General features: G+C 40.0%; 1 protein-coding gene across 4 annotated transcripts in view; it reads right to left on the bottom strand.

The window, feature by feature from the left end:
* Positions 1–4,608: 4,608 nt before the first annotated feature.
* Positions 4,609–10,362, bottom strand: part of LOC148878782 (exportin-4 protein) — a 156,895-nt gene continuing 151,141 nt past the window's right edge. For all 4 annotated transcript variants that reach the window (XM_088960143.1, XM_088960146.1, XM_088960144.1 and 1 more), the window contains 3 exons: positions 5,387–5,583; positions 5,181–5,250; positions 4,609–4,982 (listed from right to left, as the gene is read on the bottom strand). In XM_088960143.1, coding sequence (XP_088816269.1) covers positions 4,794–4,982; positions 5,181–5,250; positions 5,387–5,583 — 456 coding nt within the window. In that variant the 3' untranslated portion in view covers positions 4,609–4,793. The remainder of the gene's footprint in view (positions 4,983–5,180; positions 5,251–5,386; positions 5,584–10,362) is intronic.

The raw sequence follows: 10,362 nt of genomic DNA, 5'->3' as shown, positions 1-10,362 counted from the left end.
CATGAAGTGGCTTCTTGTAATTATACTGAACAAGATCTGCATGGTGCTGAACATGGTTCAAAATATCGATGCTCTTGATAGTTCACCGTCCACCGAAATTCTAGGAGCAAAATATTGAATTATTGATACGATACCGTATCGGTAGATCTGGATATCAAGCTAATGTTTTGGTCTGACGTTTTGACAGTCGACCTGTCAGGTCACATATTATGGCCTGTTTGGTTGCTGCGACTGGGGAAAATAGGAATATTTCTATTAGATACTTGATTTTCGTTTGTTTGTTTTATGAGAATTGAGAAGGACAGAAATTACGGGGTGTGACCTCCCAAAACTTGGAATGTGGGGTCACGCTGAAATAGTGCAACTCCGGTGAGAAAGGGAACGAATGAGAAAATATATCATGACCTGTCCTAAGTGTCGTCTTTCTTCCACAATCCAAGCTTTCACGTCCTCCCGGTTAGAACTCCGATCACTTCTCTGGCAGTCTGCCCATAACCGTCATAGGCAAGACCAGAACAACATTCTACTTGTGACATTGGTTCGTTTAAGCCCTCTTTTTCGTATTTTCGATTTGATATTTTTCTCTCAATCCAATGTTTACCCCCTTTTGACAGATCTCCTGCCATTTTCGTTATTGTTTCCGGCAATGATTCGTCTGGGACAACACCCATTGGTTTGGGGGCAAGGTTCAAATTATTGACACGTATCGACCCGTATTGGCTGATAGTATCGTTTCGGGACCTTTCGGATATGTCCCTACAATGGGTGTATCAGGGTTTGACCTGTTCAGGGGATGAAAGAGACCCAAACCCCCCCCCCCCCCCCCTAAACTGGTTGTGAAAAAAAATAAAAAAACATATAAAAATGCAGTATCAATTCACCCAATATGCCCCTACCGGCATATTGGGCGTATTGATATTTTAAACTTTGTTTGGGGGCATATTTTTATGCTCAGTTTTTCTTTGTATTTTTATTGTCGTTTAAGGGCACTAGCAATGTTCTGAACGCCATTGATTCCGGCGGTATCGTAGATGGGTTTCCTTCTGAAAGAGTTTCTAAAGAAAAATTAGAATGTTGTTGGAGTCAAGCAAATGCAGGCCCTGAAATTGCACGAGTGGAGGCTGTGTATTCTGGGATGTTGCAGTAGAGTTACCGCGAAGGCTGTTTGCAGATGCAAGCCCCTAAACTTCTAGCCGTATCTCAAGGTATTGAAGATTGAATTGCTTCTTGGTGGCTTCTTCTTCGTAAATGTTAACAGTTATACTTCTCAGTAAACAAACACTGAAAACTTGATTTTCTGACATATTTGACTAACAAACCAAACTCAGGACACCCCAATGAGAAATAAATTTTTTGTTTCTCATCCAATCCCTTCCCATCCTTTCTTGGAAACCAAACAGACCATTATTATCTTAACAACTAGAAATCTTATAAATCCTTAATATTAGGTGTTTCCGTGGCCCTGAAAATCAATACAATTGTATCGATTCCTGACCGGAATCTTGGCGCAGAACATTTCATTGTGAATCCAGGGGAGTCGAGCCTAGTTTTTATGGCTAAATCAAGAATTTTAGAGAAACAAACTGCGTTTGTCACATCCTTTGAAGTTGATATACGGCTTGGATCCTCCAATATTTGAAAAGCTAGATCAGCCAGGGTGAAGTGCAATGGATGAAGAAAATTGCTCACTTCTACAGTTGAGAAATGTGATCACCTGATATCGACAAGTGATAAAAGATCAACTTCTCTTCAAAGAGCAAGAATTTCGGTGGTTTCAAAGTCATGCATAATACATAGCCCAGAAGCTACTCAATATTCTACAACAATGAAAGAAGTAACAAAAACAAGCAAAAGAAGGAACAAAGGAAAAGAAGCAATTAAGAACTAAGAGAAGTAGGAGCGCTAGTACTGCGAGCCATGGCCTATAATTGTTTCTTCTTATCCTTGTTCAAGTGGATGGGGCCTAACCTAGGACTAGCATTTACTTCAATCTGGTGCAAGTGACGAGTAAATGAAAGGCAAAATAAACGCATTTTAGTTCGAGCGAATGCCCCTAGCAAATCTAGGGTGAGTCCGGATCTGACCTCACAGCATGTCCCAGCTCACATCGGGCACATCTCCTGTATTTGAATGTTATTATTCATTGGAGATTTCTATTATACAGTGGAATGCAACTGTGAGTTTTATGTGAGGAGCAAATCTCAATTCATCTAAGACAGGGGTCTTGATGCAAGTAAACTAATCAGGTGGATGCTATCTGCCGTCCTTTGTGATTCAAGGGCTCTATGGCCCTGACAGCAAGATAGCCTTAGAATGGACGCTGAGGACGTATCAAACTTACGATTTCCAGCAATTGGACAAACCGGTTTAATACACACAGATTGCAGAATACTTCTTCAAAAGTTTGAAATTAAGGCAGCTTTTGATAACGCTGAATCCATCTCTTATCTTTGAAAAACATGCTTTTCAGAGGTAATAGACGTTTGGGGTCATGCTTAAAAGTGAATCTGAATGCCACTTTTACATCTAATCATCTAAAACCGTAAGAACTTGCCAACTACTTAATGCGGTCAGAGGCAATTTAGAGCTGATAAAATGTCCTAAATGCCCTCCTATCATTTCTCAAATGACAAAAATTTGCTTCTTTTAACCCAAATCTAAGCCCTAATTCACTTCCCGAGTTAAAGCTTCAAGTCTTCTCCGATGTCGACAACTCTACCAGGGATAGTTTCTAGGTTTTTAGTTCCTTTTTGTCTTCCTTCGCCATGCCGATAACTCTACCAGCGATAGTTTCCATTTCTCACAATGTAAAGAAATCAAGGTTCAAAAAATTGACACACATTGGTCTGTATCGATTGATACGTATCGTATTGGGAGCACCCCGATACACCCCTATAGAGGGTGTATCAGGGTTTTGATCGGTTCGGGGGGTGGAGGAACTTTAAACTGGCTCCATTGAACTGATTTTGAAAAAAATAAAAAATAAAAGAAGTACCGGTACTGCCCGATATGCCCCTACCAGCGTATCGATATTTAGAACCTTGAAAGAAACATTGAATTTTACCAGCGACGATTTCCATTCTCACCTTGTAAAGCTCTCCATTAATGGCAGACCTCAAGGAACACTTTCTCTTGCAAGATTTTGACCAGTTGTAAACGTTAGAGAGCAATTGTTCAGACCCTCTACCTCCAACCAATTACTTTTCCAAGGCACGAACTTCCTAGTGCTGAAGAAGCACGACAAATAAGGGTGTCAATTGACCGATTTTGGTTTGGATCCAATCTGATCCAAACCTTATCAAATCAGATTTGGATGGTCCATTATAATTATTGGATTGGGCCAATCCAAAATAAATTGACCCATATTCTTATTGGTTTGAATTGGAACTAAACAAAATTTCTAATAATCTGATAATAAGGCCAAACACTTGTCTAATTTGAAATCAATCAAAACTGAAGCCATCATAAAATCACTTTTATGAAAACACTTTTACAAAAGCACATTTATAAAAGTAATTTTATGAAAAGTATTTTTACAAAAGCACTTTTATAAAAATACTTTTATGAAAGCTTTTACAAAAGTACTTTTTATGAAGGCACTTTTAATAAAAGCACTTTTAATAAAAGTACTTTTACGAAAGCACTTTTATAGTACTTTTGTGAAAATAGATTTATAAAATCACTTTTATGAAAGTACTTTTATAAAAGTACTTTTACAAACACTTATGAAAGTACTTTTATAAAAGCATTTTTATGAAAATACTTCTATAAAAGCACTTCTACGAAAGTACTTTTATAAGCACTTCTATGGAAGTACTTTTCTAAAAGTGCTTTTACAAAATCACTTACAAAGTACTTGCAATAAAGTGCTTTTATATAATTTTTGATATTTCATCCGGTTTGGATTGGATCCAATCCAATCCATTTACATTTTAATGGATTGGATTGGATTTAGACTGGACTGGGTCCAATCCATTTGTTAGTGGACTCAGATTGGACTGGATCGGGTTAGACCAAATCCAGTCCAATTGACACCTCTACGGGCAAGGTATGCATCTCTATGTCAGCACATTTGGGAGCTTTCACCTCATTTTTGTATAACTGGCGACATCTACTGATGACATTGATAGTGGTTCCTTGTGGAAGGTGCATCCACCAACCAATTGCTATTTGAACTTTTTCAACTTCAACACATTAGATGGTCGGATAAAAACTTCCCTTTGAATTAAAATGGTAAAATCCACCATTTTCAGGTGTTGAAAGAATCTTATCTCAAACAATCTTGTTTAGAGCCTCTTAAAAACAGAAAAGCATGTATACCTCTTTCCCGACTTAAGAGCCAAGTAATAACTTTTATACTTTTCAGATTCCAGACTTCAGCATTGTTAAACGACACCTAACATGGCTGGGCTTTTGCAGTTTCGTTCTTTTGAGGAATCATCCATTCCCCCTGCATCGTTGGGACCTCAGGCGTGTTAAAATCATTTTCTAGCGTTCTACTTGGTTCGTCATATTTGAAAATTTTGATGTTCGGAACTTGGATAGTTCTACAATGGACTCATTTATGTTGAATTATCAGCGACGGATTCATGGATCCAACACTCAAAATTTGCAGCACTTTGTGCCAAAGAATTTCTTAAGAGAAAGCTAAAGGAATCAGTGATATGAATTTTTGACATATACAAATGCAACTGCCAATGCTAAAGTGATTTACTTGCAAACATATGGCTCATAAAACAAAGCACTCATCTCTCTCTCTCTCTCTCTCTCTCATTTCCTACATGTTACATTCATCACATTGTCCGCAAAAATCCACGAACTTCAATAAGAAAATTTAAAAGATTCTTTCTGAACTTTTGGTAATTCAACCGGTCAAGGGATGAAGAAAGCTGATTTGAGCTTGTAAGACATCGCAATGCAATTGCTAGCCTTGATTTCAGTGATGGATCCATCTGCTTTTCTATCAATTCATGTGCTAATCTCTGTAGAAAAAGCAAGCCAAATAAAACCAAAACTAAACTTTAAGAACATATCTACAACAGGGAAAATAAAAATTAAGAAATCATTTTCTTTCCCGGGGTTGGGGTTGGGGGGTAAGATTGATTGGAATGGGTTCATACGCTAACCATGCTGTCAAACTAGCTTGTCAAGGTAAGAGGAGAAAGATTGATATACATTACCTGGTATAAACCTTGTTCACAAAGGATCAATGGGAGGAGAGCATCTGCTGCTGAGCTGACAAGTTCAGTGCTGAATCCAACAGTGCAAGCTTATAATCAGTTTATAACAGCAAAGAGAAATAAAGTAACTTCAAACCATGAAAATATTACTCTACATATTTCCTCCTGTTGGATCATTCTATAGTGTGTTTCTTCACATTCCATACCTGTAGTCCTCAAAAAGGAGCAATTGCAGTAATGACCTAAGGAACCGACTTAAAATGCCTTCCTGCAGTTTCCTGTTTGGGTCCATTAGACCTGAGGCATATGAGCTCAATCCCTCCTTACCAGTACCTCTCTCCTTGTAATGGTAAGAAGCAAGTGCTTTTAGAGCTCTCAAGCACATGTCAACCACCTCTGTATCCTGCACAATTGGAATGAGAAGTGGTTAGCCACAAAATGAGAAACAGGCTTTGCAAAAGTAGCACTAAAAGACTCTAGTCTGGTTATAACACAACTAATTGAGCAGATGCTGATCTAAGATGTCTCAAAATACTAGGTATCCACCAATCATACGTGGATACAATCTAATGTTTTCAAACCCAAAATGTTGACCAATGGGGAAGGAGGGGAATTTCATGAACCAATGGTTCAAACTGTCCAGAACCAGTCACTGACTCAGTTTTCCTACTCCATTTATGGAAGAATTCATCTCAAGAAATTTCACTTTTTTCTATGGTCTACAAGAACCCATCAAAACTTAAAAAAACTTATGGCAGAGCCTCTTGTAATTGCATAACCATCAAATCCTCCAAACAGTAGTAGAATATTCAACTGACTCAATAGTTCAACTTCAACTCTGTAATTTTGTCTTCATAAAAGCTTGGGGAAATAACCTAACCCAGGAAAATAAGTGGTTAACAGATGTTAATTGGAAGGCAGACTAGGGTTTTGAGTAGATAGTTCACCAAAAGACAAACATCTACTAAAGAGATCTGCTTAACATCTCCATACATGCTTCAAGTGCAAAGCATTAGATGATAATGATGCATATCTAACGAGTATATCTTCCTACAAAGTTCACTGACGATATATAAACATTTTTATAATACCCATAATCTTCTCTTAAGCAAGTAGGCCTGTCAATGATACCTGGAAATCCGAGGCCTGATCCGACATCCGACCCGATTATCTCGGATTTGGATGATGTATTTATGTAATGGGATTTGGATTTGACCCCATCTGATCCAACTAAAATCCAACCCGATTATATTATAATATTTATTGATCTTAATATATAAATTTTATACGACTATATTTAAAATTATAAAAAATATATTCTATATATTATATTATATATGAATTTATATAATAACTTCAGTATGCTACATTTACATTAATTTATTATATATAAAAGGTTGAAAAGTAATTAAATTTTTAATTTTTTTTCATATTTAAAAAAATTAAAGCAGAGTCGGATTAAATCTGAATCCGATCCGAGTCCGTTTGGATTCAAATTTGAATTTGAGGTCTTCAAATCCAATTGAATTTTGGATTCGGATTTTGCTGAATCTGATCCAATTACAGCCCTATAAACAAGCATATATGCATTATCCTGCATGGCTCATGCTTCATACACATTCACATGCATGAAAAAGCAGCAAAGTCCTTTATAGTTTTTAGAAAGAATATGGAATACCTTGAGTTTTAGTACACAAGTTTATGCAACTTTGTTTTCCACACATTGTGGACAAGGCAGAAGTGTGGGACCCATGAAAAGGTATGTCCAAATTTATCTTGTAGTATGCTTTTATGGGTTCCACCCATGTCTGTAGGGTGAAGAATTTAAGAGTTGCCCAAACTCATTGTTTAGTGTTACCTAGCAGTCCTCTTTTAGAAAGATTTTGTATAATTTCATTGCATTTATGATACATAGAAGAGATACATTCTTGAATATTGATGCACATCAACCTTCATGATGACTTGAAACAGAGACATGTACCTTCTTGCATAATAACTCAACCAAACTACTAGATGGCATATTCAAACATGCAACTGACGCATAACAAAACAAACCAATCGATCAGTATTTTCATTCAAATTTATGTGAGATTTTGACTGATCAAAGTGTTTCAGGTACAGTGCCTTTTTTGTGCCATAGAAATTACCTAATATAATATTCATTCAAGTATTTCAGCACCTTTCAGTTGATGGAATTCAATGCTTGATGAATTTACTATGACCAATGGTAGTGAATGTGAATCCATTACAATGCGGGATACAAGGCTTACAAAGGTATCCCAAAAGTGAGCTGTCAAGCCACCTATGTGAAGCCCTCTTGGCCTGAGTCTTCGCTAGACCCAGATATAGGCCTTTTATTGTGCTATCACTTGGCCTTTTATGGTCTAATTTTTCTTTTTGTTTTCTCTCCGTTTGTTGTACAACCAGAGGTTGAACAGAAGTATTTTCCTTTCTAATGAAATTATACTTGATCTCTTCTCAAAATAAATAAATAAATAAATAAAGTTTGGCTTCCAACAGGCTGACTAATAGGCCAACCCAGCCACCCAGGCCTCACAGATAGTCAGCCATGTGCATAGCTTCTAGCTGTCAGTAGCATTTGCATATGGGCCCCACATGGATGCGTACTGTATGCCAGGTATTCCAATTTAGGTTTTCTCTCACTTTTTGGTTGTTTTAATTAGGAATATGGGACAAGTATGTCTCATTTAATTTGTCATTATAAGCTGATGGTGCGCGATCTGGCTGGTCTTAGCTGTCCGCTGCCTTGCTTCTGAATTCGGGGTAGCAGGGGACCTGAAACGAAAGAGATGGGAAAGCTCCGGGGGGAACCCGGTGTAGAGACTCCGAAGCTCAAGTTAGAATCCTTCAAAAGCAAGGTAATACCAGATAGCGCAAAGTTTGCATACCTCCGTTGTCGGGGGGCAGGGGGCTCTTATAGTCACTTCGTGTACTCGTCCCGAGGCCCTTGTCAGATCGGGTATGATTACCCTTGCGCTTGTCAACTCGGCCGTCGTCCCTTCTGTTGAGACAGAACCGTCACTGCCTAACCGTCTAACTGGAGATGGTGGCGTCAGTGGCGGTGGCAGGTGGCCGTTTAGAGTGCTGCTGCCAAACGTCAGATCCCAAGTCAGTCAGGCGTGGCGTCCTTGGGCACGGACTTCCCTGGTGTCAGGCATGGTACGACTTGTTTGGCTTTGGCGCCTAGAAGATGATGCGAAGTGCTGAGCGAGGCGGTCTTGGGCTCGGAGGTATCCCGGACTGTTAAAAGGTGGGTTAGTTCGGCGAAGTGTCCTGAGCTGTTACAAGGTGGGTCAGTTCGGTGAAGTGTCCCGAGATGTTACAAGGTGGGTTAGTTCGGCGAAGTGTCCCGAGCTGTTATAAGGTGGCAGTTCGGCGAAGTGTCCCGAGCTGTTACAAGGTGGGTCAATTCGGCGATGTCTATCCCGAGTTGTTACAAAGTGGGTCAGTTCGGCAAAGTCTATTCCGAGCTGTTACAAGGTGGGTCAGTTCGGCGAAGTCTATCCCGAGCTGTTACAAGGTGGGTCAGTTCAGCGATGTCTATCCCGAGCTGTTACAAGGTGGGTCAGTTCGGCGAAGTGTCCCGAGCTGTTACAAGGTGGGTCAGTTCGGCGAAGTGTCCCGAGTTGTTATAAGGTGGCAGTTCGGCGAAGTGTCCCGAGCTGTTACAAGGTGGGTCAGTTCGGTGATGTCTATCCCGAGTTGTTACAAAGTGGGTCAGTTCGGCGAAGTCTATCCCGAGCTGTTACAAGGTGGGTCAGTTGGGCGAAGTCTATCCCGAGCTGTTACAAGGTGGGTCAGTTCGGCGGTGTGTCCCGTTGTCCCCGCCTAGGCTTGGCCCCTTCTGCCGAGCTGTCGTTTCTGCCACGTGTCACATAATGAAGAGGTTGGGCCAAATCTTCCTTCATCATAAGCATTTTTAGTACTTATGAAGAAAGATATGTTTAACGAGGGTGGGCCTTGGCTCAACGGTTGGGTTGCTCCATTGCAACCTGGGTGACCGGGGTTCAAATCTTGGAAACAGTCTCTCTGTATGTGAAGGGTAAGGCTGCATACATCTGTCCATCCTCAAACCTCACATTGGTGGAAGCCTTGTGCCCTGGGCTGCCTTATGAAGAAAGATATGCTTAACATTTCTCCTTTGCTCAAAAAGTGGGATTTAGGTGTACTGGTTAAATTTTAAGTGTTAAGGAAATTTCTCTATTTAAGGAAGTTTATAGGAAATTTTAATTGTCTCAAAAATAGGCTGAAAAGTTCTCACTCAAAGAACTCACATTGGAATTTATGCAGGAGATTTTCTGGATAAAAAAAAAGGAATAGTCTTTCCCTTGATAACTCTTATAAGCCAAAGAATACAGTTTCTCAGTGTTATTTATACAGTTTGATTCCTTCAATGTTTTCTTGGCTTCTGTTGCAGAGAAGACCAGGAACAACCTAAAGTCCATTTCCTATCCCCCTCTTAACTCTTAATCGACACTCAGGTTCAAATTCCACCAACTGGATCACCTGTAGATCCATACCTTGTATTGATCAAATATTAGGGAGAGAGAGAGAGAGAGGGGTGACAGTGGAAACAGATAGAATGCTTAATATTTAGCTATTAAAAGCATGGGTTTGAGGGGAGGTTGGAGGGGAGAGATAAGGCGACATCTTGGTGGTTAGGTTTCTTTTGGAGAGGTGAGCATTATAAGAGGTGTTCAAGAAATTTGAGGGACCATTGCTTGGAGCAGTGGAGAACCCAAGGCTGACAAGCATGAAAAAGGGTTCTACAGATCAAGTCTGTAAGCATCCATTTTTGTCCAAAATGCCAAAGGCTAGCTTCTTACCCAGGCCACCACTCCTCAAGACCTAGATGCTGGGACCACAATTGCATAGGTGTTCAAGAAATTTGAGGGACCATTGCTAGGAGCAGTGGAGAACCCAAGGCTGACAAGCATGAAAAAGGGTTCTACAGATCAAGTCTGTAAGCAGCCATTTTTGTCCAAAATGCCAAAGGTTAGTTTCTTACCTAGGCCACCTCTCCTCAAGACCTAGATGCTGGGACCACAATTGCATAGGGGTGACCATGGGCTGGGCTGGGCTGAGCTGGGCCTGGACCGGGTTTTGCACAGGTGATAAGGGCTTTAGCCTAGGCCCAGGCCTGGCCCAACCCGCACCCCAG

The sequence above is a fragment of the Nelumbo lutea genome, chromosome 1 (assembly GCF_056320005.1).
Source record: "Nelumbo lutea isolate HS-2025 chromosome 1, American lotus-T2T, whole genome shotgun sequence".
Taxonomy (NCBI): Eukaryota; Viridiplantae; Streptophyta; class Magnoliopsida; order Proteales; family Nelumbonaceae; genus Nelumbo; species Nelumbo lutea.
The sequence above is the reverse complement of the archived record's forward strand: the minus strand, read 5'-3'. Positions and strand labels throughout refer to the sequence as shown.